General features: G+C 44.4%; 6 protein-coding genes and 1 non-coding gene across 7 annotated transcripts; 3 read left to right on the plus strand and 4 right to left on the minus strand.

The window, feature by feature from the left end:
• Nucleotides 1-173: 173 nt before the first annotated feature.
• Nucleotides 174-1,008, minus strand: ATNIH1004_010118 (terpene synthase family protein; the record flags this gene model as incomplete). Its single annotated transcript, XM_033574695.1, has 5 exons — nt 174-355; nt 409-603; nt 655-673; nt 737-860; nt 911-1,008. 5 exons carry the CDS (start codon nt 1,006-1,008, stop codon nt 174-176), a joined length of 618 nt encoding a protein of 205 aa, XP_033422713.1.
• Nucleotides 1,009-1,755: 747 nt separating this feature from the next.
• ATNIH1004_010119 lies at nt 1,756-1,843 on the plus strand. The gene has a single exon. It is a non-coding gene; the product is annotated as a tRNA-Lys (tRNA).
• A 1,123-nt stretch (nt 1,844-2,966) lies between these two features.
• ATNIH1004_010120 (type I polyketide synthase) lies at nt 2,967-5,268 on the minus strand (the record flags this gene model as incomplete). Its single annotated transcript, XM_033574696.1, has 6 exons — nt 2,967-3,869; nt 3,962-4,327; nt 4,402-4,441; nt 4,487-4,827; nt 4,880-4,954; nt 5,002-5,268. The coding sequence occupies 6 exons, from the start codon at nt 5,266-5,268 to the stop codon at nt 2,967-2,969; spliced, it is 1,992 nt and encodes a 663-aa protein (XP_033422714.1).
• Nucleotides 5,269-5,295: 27 nt separating this feature from the next.
• ATNIH1004_010121 (class I SAM-dependent methyltransferase) lies at nt 5,296-6,981 on the minus strand (the record flags this gene model as incomplete). The annotated part of the gene is made up of 6 exons (XM_033574697.1): nt 5,296-5,299; nt 5,355-5,466; nt 5,571-6,006; nt 6,054-6,079; nt 6,150-6,246; nt 6,295-6,981. The coding sequence occupies 6 exons, from the start codon at nt 6,979-6,981 to the stop codon at nt 5,296-5,298; spliced, it is 1,362 nt and encodes a 453-aa protein (XP_033422715.1).
• Nucleotides 6,982-9,559: 2,578 nt separating this feature from the next.
• Nucleotides 9,560-11,212, minus strand: ATNIH1004_010122 (CRAL-TRIO domain-containing protein; the record flags this gene model as incomplete). Its single annotated transcript, XM_033574698.1, has 4 exons — nt 9,560-9,999; nt 10,059-10,158; nt 10,224-10,265; nt 10,331-11,212. 4 exons carry the CDS (start codon nt 11,210-11,212, stop codon nt 9,560-9,562), a joined length of 1,464 nt encoding a protein of 487 aa, XP_033422716.1.
• Nucleotides 11,213-16,007: 4,795 nt separating this feature from the next.
• ATNIH1004_010123 (uncharacterized protein) lies at nt 16,008-16,349 on the plus strand (the record flags this gene model as incomplete). The annotated part of the gene is made up of 2 exons (XM_033574699.1): nt 16,008-16,159; nt 16,235-16,349. 2 exons carry the CDS (start codon nt 16,008-16,010, stop codon nt 16,347-16,349), a joined length of 267 nt encoding a protein of 88 aa, XP_033422717.1.
• A 627-nt stretch (nt 16,350-16,976) lies between these two features.
• Nucleotides 16,977-18,409, plus strand: ATNIH1004_010124 (putative protein kinase; the record flags this gene model as incomplete). Its single annotated transcript, XM_033574700.1, has 5 exons — nt 16,977-17,203; nt 17,252-17,595; nt 17,644-17,954; nt 18,007-18,172; nt 18,225-18,409. 5 exons carry the CDS (start codon nt 16,977-16,979, stop codon nt 18,407-18,409), a joined length of 1,233 nt encoding a protein of 410 aa, XP_033422718.1.
• Nucleotides 18,410-18,518: the final 109 nt, after the last annotated feature.

Below are 18,518 nucleotides of genomic sequence, written 5' to 3' on the forward strand. Positions count from 1 at the left end.
AACATGTCATTGGTTCTGTAGTTATTAGTATCAGGAAGCAAAGATCATGAAGAGTGGCCTACATATGCACCATGTAAGATGTATGTTTCCACAAAAGTGCCATGGCTGACCCTTGTGCAATTTCTTCCGTCAAATCTATACCGTAGATAAATCTAACCTTGTCAGCAAGAAGTCTAAGGACTCAAGACAGTATCATACGGGATTATCGCCACGACTGGGTAAACTCCCGCGGTCAGTTCTCTGCGCTCCCAATACGCTTCTATAGAAGGGATCCTTCCATCGTCGTATATCGTGTCCACCCGGTTTACACTTTCAACGTACGAGAGCAAACGGTTTAGTATGACTTCGCAGGTCCCTAATATTGCGTTTAGCAGATATAGTCTTCAGGTAGATAGTAGAGAGTTTTACCTTCCGCACAAGTCCGACGTATATGGACCCCTACTTCATCCCAGCACTGCAGAGCATTGCGCAGTTCGTTGTTCCAACCTGAGAGATCTGGATATTCTCCTTGGCCGCGCAAAACAGATTTGAAATAGGCCGCAGAAGTCTCCCGATATGCCGCTAGGCCGATTTCATCGTGTTCGAAATAGCCACAATCGAATACTTTGAACGAATTGTAAGTTTGACGCCAATTTACGACATAAAAGTACTTACTATCATCCCAGATAAAGAACTAATACATGCTTAGCTTTTCGACCCTAACATGAGAGAGCCCCTAATTTGAGGAAAGACATACCCAGGTGAAATATTTCGCGACGGTGCAGAGTTTCTCAAACGTGAATTCAGCACATAGAATGGCCGCGAAGATTCCAAATTCAGCGGCCTGAAGCTTCTGGTAAGTAGCTTCATCCTCAATCCAGCTGTTTAGCGTTAGCCCTATAGACCCAGATATCAGGGAAAAAGAACATACTGTTGAAGCCACGGATTAAGACTCTCGTCTCTCGCCCGTTCATACTCCTTGTGGATCTGACACTTCCATCCGGGGAACAAGATAGATAAATTTGGCATCGATACGCTCTGACCATATAATGATTTTCGGATCGACAGGTGAGCTTCTGTTCCATGTATCATTCTAGAGGACTTGAATGGCCTAAATGCTGTTTTAAGAAGTATATATGGCCTGAGTATGCAGGATAGAGAGCCTTTGAGTGCTCGTCTTATCTCTTATTACTATACTTTTTTCAGGGCTCGACAGGGAGGGGCGGCGTCTACAGACCCTTCATATTGCAGAAGTTAACTTGAACCCCCCTAAAATATACTTTGCTACTGGCTTGATTTTTTTAAAATTATAAATTTTATAGAATCAAGGTAATATAGCTATTTCGGCACCTAACATATACCGATTTAGGTAGGTCCGCCCCATAACCGGAATTCTACCGATTTTCCAAGATTCAATGACATCTCATAATGCTTAACTCAATCAATCAATATGCCGGACGGGAAACCAAGGTTCCGTATAGACTTCAGTGTAATTTGAAACGTTGTATGATATTATTTGTACGTGAAGCTGTACCACTGTCTTGACAACTTGTGACCATCCAGTTACCAAAGTCAGGATCAAGTATTTATCAATAAAATTTCATTAAACCAGAAAGGGCACCAAGGCTCTAATTGACAGGCAAATCTTCTGAAATATTAACAGCTCTTCATCACTAAGATGGCAGCGTCAGTAAGGGTAACTTCCCCGGCTAGAGACCCGGGATTGTAGATGTCGAATTTATATCAATGTGATAGAATAGTATTGTCCAACAAGTGACCTGGCTAGCTCAATTGGTCAGAGCGTCCGACTTTTAGTAATCTAAGAGTCATCGGAAGGTTGGGAGTTCGAGCCTCCCGTCGGGTGTCTTCCTTTTTTTTTTCTTGAAACCTGACGCCAGCCACCTTGTTCCTTTCTCACGGGGATAGATAATTGTTCCGAAATCTTGTGGACTGCATTAATACACCTCCTATTTCTTATAGTAATATTTAAATCTCTAAACCTAATAATTAATGCATTTTGGTAGGAAGGTAACTGCACCTATTCGGCGGGTTAAGTCTGTCGAACCCAGCGCTGATTGATTAAACGTTCAAATATATTTATTGTAGTATGGAGTTACATGGATGCGGCCTGGATGCGGCCGACAACGTAGCAATGTGTTGTAAATCGAGGGTCGATAAAGTAAACTGTAGAGCTTCATATACGGAATAAATTAATCTGATGTTCATTCATATTGTCATAAGACGTTCCCTACAGATTATCGCAATGGTGTCCCATGTACGATCTCGACCTGGCAAAGTGGCTAATCTGGCTGTGGTGCCAGCTTGGTCTTGCGTGGGATCGAGTCACAGTCAACGATATTGAAATTGAGAGAGCTCTCCAGCGGCAGGCAAAGACTGCAAAAGGCAAGGGCGATATGTACGCTGCGGAGTATGAAAGTTTCTCCCAGCTTCCGAAAATGCAATAGAATGACTTTGTCAACCAGCAAGAACAGGCCGCTGTCTTGTCTGCATCAAAAGAATAGTCTCTGATATCTCTGATGTCATGGGAGACCACCTGGGAGGACTAGATATGTTGTATTGAGTTCTCGGATGCGATGACTCGGACGAATTCGACGATGGACTCATATTCAATGCATGCTAAGAGACTTTTGGCGTCCATGCGCATAGCTGTTCTTGATGAGGTGCCTCCAGAGCCGATTTAAATTCGCCTATCGTCTCCTTCATGGCCGGCTGAAGATGCCTGGAAGTGCAGCACAAGTGTAGGGTCATCACGTTGCTTAGATTCAAGGCAAACTGACTCGGCGGAAAAGAGTTATATTGATGTCATTCTGAAACTATTCGATCCATATCTTTCCAGGCCTATTTCCAGCAATTTCCTTCGCCAAATTCCGCAACATTGCACGACGTTGACCCGTAAGCTTCTTCGTCCATATAATAAGCTTTTTGATTAAATGCACACCATGACCGACTAGTTACCACCAACTTTACTAAGATGTGATTTTGTTTGTATGATCGCCTTCACCTTGAACTTCCTTCGTGCTATATTTGGCCTTGAGGTGCTCAACCGCCGCTTTGGCCAGGGCCCCTGCAGTCCCTGCTTTTCCAATCTCTGCCAGGCTGATCTCTAATCCGAGGTTACTGCGGACCCACGTTTTGATCTCGATGGCCATCAGCGAGTCAATGGCCATATCGGCAATCTCCTCCTCATCCATGTCTCGAGTCTGCGGCATGTGCTCCTGTACCTGCTTTACCAGCTCACGTCGAACAATGGCTTCAGATTCAGGGTCATCTAGAAGGGCAGGGTTCTGTTCTACCCTCCTAAGAAGGGCCCTGAGTTCATCACTCGTCGTATCACCTTGACCGGCGCCCTTGGACTCGAGATTGCGATAGTGGGAAAACCGGGCATCCCGAGTCCACAGGGTCCGAACACCGGGATCGGAAAGCGGCCTACTGTTACTCAGTCCAATAATACATGGGCTTGAGGTCATTGTGGATGACGGCTCGGCTGTTGTCGGGGATTGGCAGATCGCCACTCGAAGCCCTTCCATTAACTCGGCTTCACAGACCAGTCGCACCGAAGCAGCCCGAGCATTCTGCAAAACTTTCGGATCATAATTCATCATTCCAATTTCATCTACTGCTCCAAGATCCACAACGGAGGATGGCAAGCCCAGCTGACGCCGATATTGAGTTAGACTATTAAGAAACGTATTTGAGGCTGCGTAGTTTGCCTGGCCAGGATTGCCGCAAGTGCCCGACACAGAGCTAAATACGACGAAGAAATCCAGCTTCTCTTGCTGAACAGCTTTATGCAAATTCCATGTTCCTAGTGCTTTGATGGCGAGACATGATGACCACTCATTGTGATTCATCTTTTCAAAGGGCCGGTCCTATACGCATTGAGTGTTTGTTAGACCGAGGGAAAAATAGATAAAAAGAAACAAATTAGAGGGATATAGATACTGGCGATTAAACGTCGTACCTTGAGCACTGCAGCCAGCTGCAGGACACCAGCGAGCGGTCTGGTACACTTGTGGAGAGCACATTTCACGTCTTCTATTTCTGTGACACTTCCAGCCACGCACGACACATAACAGCCTTGTTCTTTAAGTTCCCGAATAAATGCGTCGTGGCTGCAAGAATTTGCCGACGGTGAGAGATACACCAGGTGACGAGCGCCCATCTCCACCATCCATGTGGAAATCGAGTATCCTAACCCCCCAAGTCCCCCAACCAGCATATAGGAGACATCTGGGGACAGAGAGAATGGAGGTTTGACGGTAGAAGACGCTAGAGATGACGGGATCTCGGGCATTTTAATCAGGATTTTACCCATATGGACACCTTGCTGCATATATCGAAACGCATCCAAAACGTCCCGTACATCATATATCTTCACTGGACGAATGGGTATGATCTTACTTTCATATGCCAGCTCTCATATGATTCGATCATCCTAGGGCTGTATGAATAGGTGACTTGCTGGAAAATGGGTCCGGCTACTTACTGGTTTGATATATGTGGAGCTTCGTCTGCCAGTTGCGTCAGGTCAAAGCCGAAATATGCACGATTCTTTCCGAATGGCATCATGTTAAGCTGTCCGTTGCTGAGAAAATCCCTCTTTCCAAGTTCAATCATTCTGCCAAAAGAGGCAACGCACTCCCACGAAGCATGGAGAAGTTTTCCGGCAAGAGAGTTGAGGACCACATCGACCCCTCTGCCGTTGGTCTCCTCCAGAATGCCCGGCAAGAAGTCCGCATTTCGAGAAGAAAAAACCTGGTTTCGTGGGATCCCGAACCGTTCCATCAGATACGTCGCCTTTTCTTCGCTTCCCACTGTCGCATAGATCTGCATAGCCGCGTCAGTTGGCTGCTTTCTGACCAAATGTTTAACAGCATACCTTAGCCCCAATTACTTGGCTGACACGAATCGCAGCCAGACCAACGCCTCCGCAAGCCGAATGGATTAATACGGACTATTGGGCAGTCAGTAGGGGTCAATCCAACATATGCAATGCCTTACCTCGTCCTTTTGCAATCGTGCAAGGTGAACCAGACAGTAGATTGAGGTTATATAAACGGAAGGCATGGTCGCTGCGTCCTCCAGGAGAACATGAGCCGGCAACTTTACGCAACATCGCGCCTGTACTGTGACTCTGGTTCTATTGACGCCTTTGCTTAACATTACAACTCGGTCGCCTGGCTTTAATTTAATCTGATTTCCCCCAACTCGGCGAATAATGCCACTGCCCTCGAGTCCCAGCTCCTCCGGGTTCCCGAATAAGCCCATTGCAACTAATATATCCTGCAATCACAATTAGCTGAAGTACACATGATGAGACTCGCATGGCAAAGAAGAAGGGAAGGGGTACTCACCCGAAGTTTAGCCCAACGTAGTGCATATCAACTTCGACTTCATCCTCCTTTAAGGGTCGATTATTATACGGGGCCCAATATAATGTATCCACCATGGCGGGGACCTCAATTGCTAGCTGGTATGGACCATTCGATGGTGTCTGTTCAGGTATCAGTGTCAAAGGAGAAGCCCACTGACAGCGACCGATATTCAGCGCCCCCTTGTAGAAAGCGAACTCGTATTCTGGATCCAGATCCGGGATTTGTCGAGACCATTGGAGCTTTTGGTGTAGTCCGACTCGGACATGTTGTAGAGGTACGGATCATCGAGATCAAGAAGTGATACGACACAGTAGTCTGTCGGAGGGGTGTCATCTAAGGTACCCCAGTTAATAGTGCATCCATGATCAAGAAACTTGTATGCTATGGTCTTGGCTATCTGGGATTGCACCCCATTTGTTAACAAAAGTATATCCCTTTTGGTGTCAGAGGTTGGCATCACTCTGGATAGCATTGTAAAGTGGCAGTGATACGGTGGGTCCAAGTCATAAGTTGTGGCATCGTTGCCTGTAAACCCAGCAGCTCGCAGCTCTGTATCCCAGCGCTGAGGCGACACGTAGGGCTGGTCGATCCTGTTGTCCTCTGCACCTATCCACCAGTCCGGTAACGTCCCCTGTCTCCAGTCAGCTTTTAATCTCTACTGAAGAGCCATATACACACCAAGATGTAGTCGACAACCAGTAAGTCTAACAGGAAATAAGTTAGCGACATATGTTCTCATTAAAGGGAGCTTATTTCCACATTCCATTCCCATACCGGAGTTTAGTTCATGTAGCAGCAAGCGACCATTTGGAGCAAGAAGTTGTCGTACGTTCCGGAGAGAAGCCTTCAGACAAGGCGTCCTATGAATAACCTAAACAAGACTTAGTTTTAGTTTCATATTGGAGCATACGCAACTGACGTGGGACGCAATAACCAGGTCAAAGCTATGGGGCTGGAATCCCTGCGCCTCTGGGTCTTCGCTTATATCTAACATCTTAAATTCAATAGCTTCCTCCAAAGAAAAACCCTTCGCAGCGGCGTCCAGCATTTCCTGGGAATTATCAGTGAACGTATACTGGGAGTAGAACCTGACGTTGCCCCAGGGCTTCAAGTTTCGCAGGACTTCGCGGGTAGCTCTTCCTGTCCCAGCCCCTATTTCCAACACGCGTAGAGCGGGATTTGAGTGACGAAGACTAGACAAGAAATGGTCCCAGCTGGACGGCAATTGCAACGCACTGTAAATTTTTTCTAAGCGCTTTTCGTCTATTAAAAGCGCCTGTGGCAATCCCCCATCTGCCATCATGTCCTGACAATTCTCGAAGATATGGTCCATCCCTGCGAGGAGAGCCAAATGATCATCCTCCTCATACTTGGAATTATACTGCTCGCGGATATCTCTAATGAGAGTCTGGCGCTGTACAGAACTCGTCTCAGCCCATTTAAATGACTCGTAATATTCTGCATCCCTGGTGCAAACGACCTTGGCGGCCTGCGTCGCTATCCAGTTTTTCCACTTGGCTAAATGTGATGTGCTGGGAGTAACAGCTCTGAGTTTCTCCTCGGTCTCGAGGATATACAAACGGACTAATTTCCCTGCATCCTTCATGGCATCACTGTATTGCTGTGGGGTTGATGCTTTTGGAAGTAAGGTTGAAAGTCTCACGAAATCGATATCTGGTGCCCACGATATCTGCGACCCCAATGGAACTTGCGTGTTCGCAGCAGCTGCCAGTCCATCAACTGGGAACCCAATATCAAAGTCTGATCTTCTATACTACGTGTATTTTGCCTCCTAATACACTAAAACCTCGATCTAGCAAAATAAATAATACCGCTATATTTTCTTGTTATATCAAGGAATTCGCTATATCGAATTTATATATATCACCATATAATTGGTCCAAAATGCATAAAACTAAGTACTAAAATCCTGATATCGCGCCGAGCTTGGGAGCCAATTTTTCGAGCGTATCAAACATCTTCATAATAATTTAGCTTATGATTCAGTCCTTTTGATCCAACCATCTGCTATTTTTTTACATAATCATAGCTTTAAAAGTGCTTCAAGCGCCTTATTTAAAGAACTAAGAGCAATCTCTTTCATTTCTTTATCAGAATCCTCATTATCTTCCTCTCTGGAGTCAAAAGTTGTAAGAATTTGATTATCCAGATAATCTGCAGTGTCCTGTACCTCTTCGTCCGCTGGATTAAGAAATGCTTTGATGTCTATGAGATCTCTTAATGGCGATACTATTTTTAAGCGTGCAAAAGAGGCTTTAATATCTGTTATAATACCTGGCTCAACTGATGTAGTATAAGCAGGCATAGAATCGAGTGCTTTTTAAGGCAATTTTGAATTTTTTGGCTTGTAATATTATAGCGCCAGGCATAAAGACCCCATCGTATTGCTTTTAAAACATCCATTGAATGAAGCGGATCTCTGCCTTTATTATATTCCTTGGCTATATATTGAATCCAGTATTGTCTCCAATATGTCTTCCAACAAGTGATTATGCCTTGATCAAGCGGTTGAAATTTTCTTGTAGAGTTTGCAGGAAGCCATATAATAAGCGTATATTGAAGCTTAAAACCAGAGAGGAATTAATTGCTTCAACGGCTGATTCATGTGCGAAGAAATCATCCATTAAACCAAAAAAACACACACTTCGACCAGCTATTCGCTTATCAAACAACCAAAGGCTTTCAGTAAAGATATTTGATATCACCCACGCTTTGCTGTTGTTTCGCTAGACTGTATCAAGGATATTCACATTAATCCTGCAGCCTTAAAGCGTCCGGAGTCTTTGAAGACCCCATAAACCACAGTGTCAAGCGTTGGGATCCATCTGCGTTGCAAAAAAAAAAAAAAAAAAAAAAAAAAAAAAAAGATATTCGTGACTTTTCCTTTCTACCGGGAATTGAGTGTGTAGAAAGACTCCGAATACTTAAGTGATTTCTTCCAAAAAAGTACAGATTTATCACAGGTAAATTTAGTCCTTTGAACTGTATGTATTCAAGGCCCTTTTAATAATTATATTTAGTACTCTGCCCGAATGGGAACACTGCCTTCTTCTCCACGTTGTCTAAACCATCGAATTGATCGTCTTGCTTGAAAAGTATAAGACGATCGATTACTAAAGGTAGGCATTGTTTTCTCTTTATATCCCGGTATTTTAGTGCAATAGAACTAAGCCTTTGTCGAACAACTTTAATAGTAATAGGTATATGGCTTTGCACGTTAAATCTATTTAAAAAGGGCGTCTTCAAGCTCCGGCCATAGCTCACGACGCTGGCGCTTAAAATTGCGGGTATTTGAGGTAGAGAGGTGACCTAGGTGAAGATATTTATCAGACAGGATGTTTAAAATAGTACTAGATAAAGGAAATTAATCATAATTTGCTTGGAACAGTTAAAGGTCTTTGGTTATTAGGAGGTCTCTCTCGCCTTCTTGCACGGAGGTCGGTGTTATGCGGCGTTGAGATAGCTTTTCTTTTACCCATTTTGGTATAGGTACGGCCTCGATATAACGAAAACTATGTGGAAGCAAGGGATTTGGTAAATCTCGGTGTAGCGGGGAATAGCGAAATTTATATGGGGTTTTAAAAATGACACGGTGACCATCTCCCTATATCGAGGTTTTACTGTAGCTTTCTTATAAAATTCTTTTTACCTAACACTAATTGACTAGTTCAGGCAACTTATATGACCGAGGTGAGCCCCTTACATATGGACCATTTCATCGCCAGTGGAGGATTAAAGGTTATTCAATAGAGCCACTAGATCCTCGACTTCTAGTAGTTAATGGATCCACTTATACAGCCTTCCTTTGGCGGCCGTTCAAACAAGCGAGAATTATCATTATATTAGCGAGTGGATCGGAAGGTACGAATTACTGAGAAAGGTCAGGCACTTGCAGGAATTGCAGCAGCAAACAAGGCGCTGCTTAAGGTGGTGAACGAGACATTAAACAAAGCATCAAACGAGGCACAGATAGAGGCAGGTAGATGGCAGGGAGGACGAAAATAGGGCAAAGATGGCATGCTGGGCGTTGTGGGCTTTGGAACAGTGTGGATTTCCATGGTGGCCGACCTCTCCACCAATAGCGTCATATAAAAAAAAATAAGAAAATAATAAAAAATAAACATAATTCATAGACAGATTAGAGATTCCTAGTTGACGGTGCATCAGCCATCATCTGGTTTTAGTTCTCCCATCCGATCAATGATCGCCCGCGCCCGGATATACGGATCCAGCTTCCAATAGTTGAGTCGGAAGTCCTCGATGAACTTTTCCCGACGAGCCGTCAACTCCGCAATGTGACTACGGTCCCCTGTCCCCTGCGAATCGCTGCTGGCCGAGATCCAGGCGGCGGTGGCAGCCAGCATCTTGAGCCCGATCTTCGTGCGCTCCACCATGAGGGCATCTCGCGTCGCCGTATCTTCCATAGTGACATTCTCATCCAGCTGGGGCTCTATATAATCATATGTCCAGTCGGCATCGCCCCCGAAATCCTTGGTGAGCTGGGAGCGGTCAATGAATTTCTCAAGGTCGGTGATATTTCTTGTAAAGTGGACCTTGGATGCGACGACGGGGTCCATCCACGGATGGATAATTTTCCAAATCCCTTGGCAGCACATTAGTCCAAGATTTCGGCATGGAAGGGACAGTAAGGAGGGAGCGAACCAGAGAAGATCCAGGGGGCGTTATGGATCAGGAGGACACCTAATGACTCGGGATAATTCGCCTCGAAGCATTTGATGATGAACTTGACCGGTGCATATTCCTGAGCTCCCGGGAGGTGGTGTTAGCGGTGCTCATGTAGCCGATCAGAAGGGGGCGCTCCGTTACCATATTTTTCAAGGAAAACCCGGTCATATCAAAGACGATTGCCTGTGGAACAGCTCTTGTGGGTCAGCCGTTGCTCGTCCTCTTTTGTATCTAGGGGATGAACGCACGCCAGTTTCCACCGGAGGCTTCAGCAGCAACCGGGTACTTTCAATGACATGGACGATATAGCGCTCGAGGGTCTCTTCACTCTGGTCGCCCGGTCGATGCAATCGGACGCGAACGACATTAATGGGGCGCCCCTGCCGATCAACTCCTCGAAGATAACTCTTGCCCATGCGCAGCTGGGCGAGAAAATCGGCGCCCTGCTTTTGCTGGATCACATTGCTTTCGTCTTTTGACTGTTTCAGCGCATGTAGTTCCCCCTTGGGCATGATATCATCGTCCACCTCCATCTCCTTGCGCCAGAGAATCGCCGACGCCATCATGGCGAAAGCGCGGCCCACGTCCCATTTTCGGGCCCGCAAAAACCGTAACAGCAGACTGTCCGGATGATCCTGTTTCACCATCTTCAAGATCGCAAAGCACATCTCCTGCGGGGTCAGACGCGACAGAATGCGTTCCATGGAACCGATTTCCGATTCCGAAACCCCCATGGTGCGGAGTTCCGTCAGGAGAGCCGAAAAATGCTCCACCGATAACTTGCGGGTAGCCATCTCGCTGACGAGAGTCTTTTCGGCTTGGTCGTTATTAATCAGCGATTCCATATGGTCCAGAGAGGACTGTTCCCTCTTTTTTGGGTTGGTCTGTGGACTGGTCTTCTGTTTCTCTCTCTTAAGGGCGGCGATGATGGCATCTACGGAGGGTTCCTCGATGTTGTCGATGACTTCGAAGAGACGATTGCTTGGACCGTCCGGGAGAGGGACATTGTAGACAGCGGAGAGAACAGACGCCGCGGAGGTGAAGAGGAGAATCCATAACTCTCGCAGTTTGGCCTCTTGGTCTTCGGTGAGATGGTTGACGTATCCAGTCTGCTGGGTCGATTGGGTCATAGTGAAGTATTTCTTAAAAATCGTTTCTTTGTTATTCGTATCGTTGTGAGCAACTGTCTGCTGCGGCGAAGATGACCGTCTGCTTTTAAGTCCTCAGACATCACTTCATGTTGAGAGAGCCTCGGTCCTTGCGTGGAGAGCACGTTTCATTTTCTGATTGCGGAGAAACACTGTCTGCCTCGGTAAGTGTCGATCTGATCGTCGATCTGATCAACCCCAAAGTCACATATGCGACTGGATACATGCTATGATTCCTAAGTCAGCTCCGCAAAACTGGCTCGTCCACAGGTGGCTTTCAAAAAAAAAAAAAACTTGGCCGAAAGCCTGAAATAATCCCAGACTCTGCACATTCCCCAATCAATGCTAAACACAACGCCTATGTATCACTGTCAAAATAGGCAGATATACTAGTACTACATCCAAATTATAACGGCGTTACTTTTTATGGTGTAGTGGTATATCTGACAATTACCTTACGAGCATGCGGCAAGTAAAGTATGTCTTCCGTACCAAAATCTGCGAGCATCTGACCATTGCATATCTCAGTTTACTAAGGTGAGCTTCACCGCCATAAATCCCATGACCAGGGTTGCCAATTTTCTTAACTTTATTCAAGTATTCTTAGCTTTTACTACACAAGCTGACAAGGCAAGCTCAAGTGCAATCATACCTGCCGTTAACCCACTGGCCTGAGTCTATGTTGGGCATTAGGCCTTATAGATACCTGGAGTTACGATGCAGATCATTGTGATATGGAAACGATCCCAGTCGCAGGAGGCAACGGTGTATGATCGGGGCAGCTTCAGCTACGCATGAGGCTAACTCGAGAGGAAAAGTGCTAGTCATGAAATTCTTCAAGTCGGATACTGTCCAGACTGTAGCATGTTAGCCTTGTGAAGTTGAGCAAGAATAGACTCTAGACCTTGCAGTTTGCTGAATCCGACTCGGTGCAGAAGGTGTGGAAAATAGTCTGAAACCATTTACTCTGAGCATCGCTCATAAAGAATCCTGATAGGCACCATTTGAATCGTTCCTGAAGTTCCTCTGGCGTCTCTCAGTATATTCTGTCACGCAAGGTTTGATTCCAAATTGGCCATACCGCGGGTTTGGACTGGCGGGAGAAACTCAGAGGGAGATTCTTTGGTTATGGTCTGACCCATGGCTGAGATTTGAATCAACTGTCGCAAATATGTAGATGGGCCGATGCTTCATAGTCGGAGCAAGATAGTTTGAGATTATTATTCGCTGGAAAACTTTCACCAACGTCACGCATCGGGGGAGAGGTTCCAACGTTACCGGCCCGCGGAGTGTATTCATGAAAAGAAAAGCTTGAGGTTGGAGTTTTTGGGGGGGATGATTCATGCTACCGGAGGGAAGAAGGGAAATTGTAAGGCAGATAGGAAATGAAGACATTACCAGAGGTCTGTTGTAGGAACTCTGGCGATTCATACTTAAAGAGATGTGACGAGCGAAGCAGACTGAACGAGATAATATTTATATAGTCCTTAATCTCCTAATTAGATAGATCCACTTAATATTTGCAGCGCCCATGGCAGTAAGACTTTATTAGATTCCAGACTTTCTTTACTAGCATAGAATCGCCTGAAAATTACGACAGCATATCGTTGCGGCCTACCTTATTCAACATTCATATTCTCAGTAAGATAATCAATATCGTAGACAAACTCTGGTTGCTGAAATTTTCTTGTGTCTGGATTTGGCTCTCCAATTTTCCAAGTCGTGGAACCGAAGAGCGTCCCTGCTCTCTCAGGGAGTCGTCGTCAATGGCCCAAACTCCGTCTGATATAAGGCCATTTTCACTTAACAACGGGCCGGTCGACTCTCCGGAGTGACTTTCTTCAGGTCAATGCCCTGTTCTTAGCAAGGACTCTAGCGCGTCAGTTTCTGATAGAGTTCGAGACTTGCTCTCGGGTCAACGTAGATGAAGTTTCTAATCTGGGAAAGACATTTAATTTAAAATGTGAGCTCCTGACATTCCTTCTTTCAGGACTGTAAGAAACGGTGGCTATCTCAGGGATAGTCTCGGAATTGGATTGAGAAAAACCTGGGGCCCATGTAGCCTTTCTAAGGAGGCACGTGAGTAATGTTTGTCATATAATAAAAACAACTAGTACATAACCAAATTATGCGATTAAGGTGGTTTCTAAGGCCCATGCTGCCCTTTATTCTGATTGAGGTATTGCAGTTTTTGTTCAATGTTGTCCAAGAATCACCCGCCAGCTTGCCCTTTTCCTCCATCTTTCTCTAAACCTGGTACAGAAAATGCACAAGACCCTAATATCCCGTTACGAAAATAATCGATATGCTTGGAATGTCCTTGCCCAGGAGGTTAAGGGTCTGTACAATCTTGCTGTAGGCAATGTGGTGCAAAAATAGAAGTGAGGAATTTTTCCCCATATTTTAATTCGAGCTTTATGATGAATTGAGGGAATGAAGGCAAGCTGTATGCCATAGCCTTAGAGGTCTACTGTTCCTCACTTGCACGTTCCATTGATGCAGGATGTCGGTTTAAGCCGGGATATAGAATATATAGAAATGAGCATACAGGGCATTCATCGGCAGTTGAACTTCCGAACTTTACCGGTGGATAGGTGAGAGCCCGATGTTGCGGATTCAGGTCTCACAGAAGCTGCTATTCGTTGCGAAAGACCGTCCCTTCGAGCTAACTCCAACATGTTATGGAACTGCATCCAGACTGATATGATGCTTGTATGAAAGCTCCATCAATCTGTACGCTTTCTTTATATATACTGTATAGTAAAGTCTCAGCTTCAACGACTCGAGACAATGAGTATTCCAAAGGGACCCAAACCCCTAATCGTTTCTAGTCCTACTTTATCTGCCATCGATATTTGTCTCAGTGTGAGTATTTCTTGTATCTGAACCTATCTAATGCAACAGGGTTTGTTCAAGTTGAATGGATTTGAGTGGCCGGTCCAGATCGAGTAAATAGACCCATACCAATGATGATGGACTGGGAAATAGTCAATGGAGCTACAATATATGACACTAACCACGTACTCGATACGGAAGTGATTCCAGGGAAACAAACAAAAAGCACTGGATTTTTTCCTCGAAGCCCTCCCCGCCCCGATATCCCGCCCCCTCTAGATCGGAACAGAGCCGGACAAAGAGTACCTTTGAAAAAGCAGCCTCCAACAATCAAAAAGATGGATAAAAGAAACATACAACAGCATTTATATGTCGATGCTCACCCTCCCAGCGTCTGTTTCCCTCGCCGCTTTGCCGCCGCTGTTCAGGCTCTTCAGGTGAAGATTCCGGCGCCTGAATATACCGCACCCGAACTACACCAGAAGACGTATTCTGACCTGGGTGAAAAAAAGCGGATATTTGAGAGGGATACGCTCTTATATCCCATAGCACACCTATATTACTCCCATCCTCTTTCTTCTATGCTTTAGGCTAATCGTGCAATATGTCTAAAGATCCAGCTGCAAACTTTATATGCTTAATTAATCTTAACAATTATAATAATAAAGAGATTAAGTGGGCAGTCCTTCCACGGACAGTCGCAAAGTATAACTGTAGTCTGGTGATTTTTGATATGTAAGTCCCTTAAAGCTATAGAGGACTGGCGCTTATTCTTTTAGATTTCTTAAAAAGCACCCTGGTGCCTGCTCTCCGCCTAATATCAGAATGTATAAAGGATTTTTAGAGTTTTATATAAGAAACACACAAGATCGGATTGAGAAGCAGCTAATTTTTGAAACTATTGAGGATTTTTAATAGGACTTTGAGGCAGGCTTGGCTTAAAATTGGGGTTTTTATATTCCAAGCAGTATATCTACAACTATGAAGAAGGTATATTTACTTTAATATAATATAATTTTTATTTCTAACAGAGCTTTAAGTATATAATATTAGATTTAGAAACCAAGATTAGTCTCCCGGATACTTAGATACTGCGAGATGAATTGTCTTCTAATAATTTAACTGTTCTTCTAACTCAGCTTTGGTGTTAGGATTTTAAGAAATACCGCGGCGAATTATTTTATCGGAGTAGAATACAGTTTACAGTATTAATCTTACTTTACTGTTTCTTTTCTACATAAATTAGGAAGGTCTATAAATCAACCGCCCGTTGATTTATTGTCTGGCAGAAGGATAGCAATAATATAGATACTACTCTCTGAGCTAGTGCCCAGGCTGTATTATAAGGTCTGTATACAAAAAATGGACGGGACGCACGCAGCACTTAACCTTTTATTAACTAGTAAAAGGCTTTGCAAGTCGGAGAAATAAACCATATCTGCAACATTAAGAAGGAGCTCTATGGAAGCAGATAAAGCTTCCTCTGGCTTATTTATTTTACGGTATCCATTAGGTTCGGGTACATGCTTCTGCTTGTTGGAACGGTGCGAGGTATTTATCTGCTCTACTGCGGTGCGAGTAACTATTTTACATCTTCTGACCGGTGGACATTTTACTACTTTTGGTCAGCGGCTATTTTTTCTCACTCGTCTTAGTGGCTATAGGCTCTCCCAGCCGCCAGCTAACTCACACCACCAAGCTTTCCGTACCTTTGGGGGCAGGCATCTACCCTGGGGAGTGCTATTCCCTGAGGTGTACCTGCCCTGAGGCGTGCTGTTCTACTTGCAAACCGGGGTCTGTGCGAATACAACATATAAAATCTAACGGACCTACGTTGACCTGTTCGTGAGCATCTCCTCGCTTTCACATCGTTCTTTTTTGTATCGTACATCCTGCTTTCTTGCCCCTACTTTATCTTTCTACTGCTCTGACGGTTTGAATTATGGATACACGCCGAAGCCTTTCCACCACGGCCAAGGCGCTTATCCAGTTTTTCTGGAAGGGGACCAAGGCACACCCGAAGTACGAGCAGTTGCTTGAAGCAAAGATCAAAAAGAATCAAAAATTAGCCGGCACTGATAAGGTCGACTTTGCGTAAGAATTTTTTCTAAAATACCTTTTCTTTACCTTTTCTTTTAGCCAACAAAGCTCACTCGGATTTCTTTCCAGTGGTGACCCTCATACGTCTGACAAAGATGAGAAGCAACGTGCTTCCGGTCAGATATTTAAAGGGTCAAGTCGCCTAACCTCGGTGCATGTTTATGAAAATGGTGACGTTATATAATCAAAGAAAAGCATCAACGATGCACAAGAATGAACGCCGCATTGCTACGAGGTTGCCAATCCGATTCTTTGGGGAGATGTTTATCGAAAGGGTGTAGTTTTCTACTACTGATAGTTCGTGGACGCTTTGTAAGAAAGACTAGCTATTCAACATAGTACGTCGTGATAGGTTATATATCTATGTTTAACCGGTGGTGGATTAAGATGTTGTGGTTTTAAGTAATTACAATCGAAATTGTATTTAATAATCCCTTCATTTTGTAGTCTTAATCGTATATTTGTGGAACAATCCTTATACTATTGATCAATGTGGTAGATTAGGAATATACAGTAGATGGTGTGTGATATCTCTGCTAGTTATATAAGTATAAGTTAGAAACAAATAGATGGCAGCTGTACGCTTCTTCCGACATTTGTTTTTATTTCAATAGAGAGGTGGCGCTAATGTATATGCTTCTTATTTCCTAAAACAGCTAGTTGATTCCACGGCGGGCTTACATATCCCTTGATCTCCCAATCATATCCTGCTTGCTACCGATACTCGTTAAACCAACTTCTATTTAATCTTGGGCATAATTTCCTCATGTGTCCCTATTTCACATCAACGGTAGTTTTTAAGAATCGAACAATGGCTTCTCTAGCATTTTTGAAGCATCGCCCATGGCCGTTACCAGTGGCTGTCGCACCTCGGCTGAATAAGCTGGGACCCATCGAGGAGGAGAATACCCCATACTACTCTCCGTCGCATTTTTACCCTGCTTATATCGGAGAGATTCTCAACGGTAGATACCAAGTAACAGCAAAAATTGGCTATGGCAGTAGCTCAACAGTTTGGCTTGCGCGAGATCTTATGCAGTATGTTTTAAACGCGGGGTTCCTTACATTTCTACTAATTAATTTAAGGTGGCGCTGGTTAAGAGACAAATATGTTGCTCTCAAAATAAATACAAGCACGCGCCATTCACGGGATGTGAAAACCGAGCTAGATACTCTCCAACTTCTCTGCAAGTCAAACCCACGGCATAAAGGCTGTCCCTATGTTAGACACCTCCTCGATTCGTTTGAGTTAAACTATGAGTCTCGAAAACATCTTATTCTTGTTTTTGAGCCTTTACGGGAGCCACTCTGGATATACCGTCGGAGATTTATTGGGGACGCTATTCCGTCAGATGTACTAAAGATAATGCTACAAATGATTCTTCAGGGCCTTGATTATCTTCACGCCGAGTGCCATATTATCCATACTGGTTTGTCTTTGTTTTCTTAGGAAGGATGATAAACCTAACTAATTCCAGATCTCAAACCGGACAACATAATGGTCAAGATAGAAGACCTATCAATTTTGGACCATGCAGCTAAAGATGAATACAAAAATCCTCTTCCTCAAAAAGCTTGCTCCGACGGTCGTACTATCTATCTCTCGCGGAATAACTATGGATTACCTCGCAAAACAACCGGGGTCATCCAAATTACAGATTTCGATCTTTCTGTCCCAGGTGATAGAATACACAGCGGATGCATTCAAGCAGAAATCTATCGAGCACCGGAGGTGATTTTGGATTGTGGTTATTCATACAGTGCTGACATATGGAATCTAGGAGTTATGGTACGTTTACAGTCTACCTATAAGCAACTTACTTCTAATGTTCAATGATCAGCTATGGGACATACTTGAAGGGAGAAAGCTTTTTAGGGATATTGACCCTGTTCGTGTGCATGAATATGATGAACTGAATCATTTTGCACATATAATTGCCTTATTAGGGCCACCTCCGAGGGAGATCTTGGAAAAGGGTAGACGCACATCGCAGTTCTACAACTCAGGTAAGTAGATGTAATTCAAAATACGTTTAGGGCTGTCACTGAAGGACTGTAGGAGAGTTCAAAGGCCCAAAAATCGGGGCAGAGTTTAATTTTGAGACATCGTTGTCACAAATTAAGGGTGATGATAAACGAATGTTTATTAGCTTTGTGAAAAGAATGATTAAATGGCGTCCAGAGGAACGAAGTACTCCAAGAGAGTTACTAGAAGACCCCTGGCTTTCGTTTGAAGCAGAATGAAATAGTTTGTCTAACCCGGAGAATAACAGTCGAGCAGGACCAACTGGCAGCCGTGATGGAATTCATTGATAGAGTCTAGTCCTTATCAGCCACCAGTCAAGCATGATAT

The sequence above is a fragment of the Aspergillus tanneri genome (assembly GCF_003426965.1).
Source record: "Aspergillus tanneri strain NIH1004 chromosome Unknown AapTan_5_pilon_pilon_pilon, whole genome shotgun sequence".
Lineage (NCBI taxonomy): Eukaryota > Fungi > Ascomycota > Eurotiomycetes > Eurotiales > Aspergillaceae > Aspergillus > Aspergillus tanneri.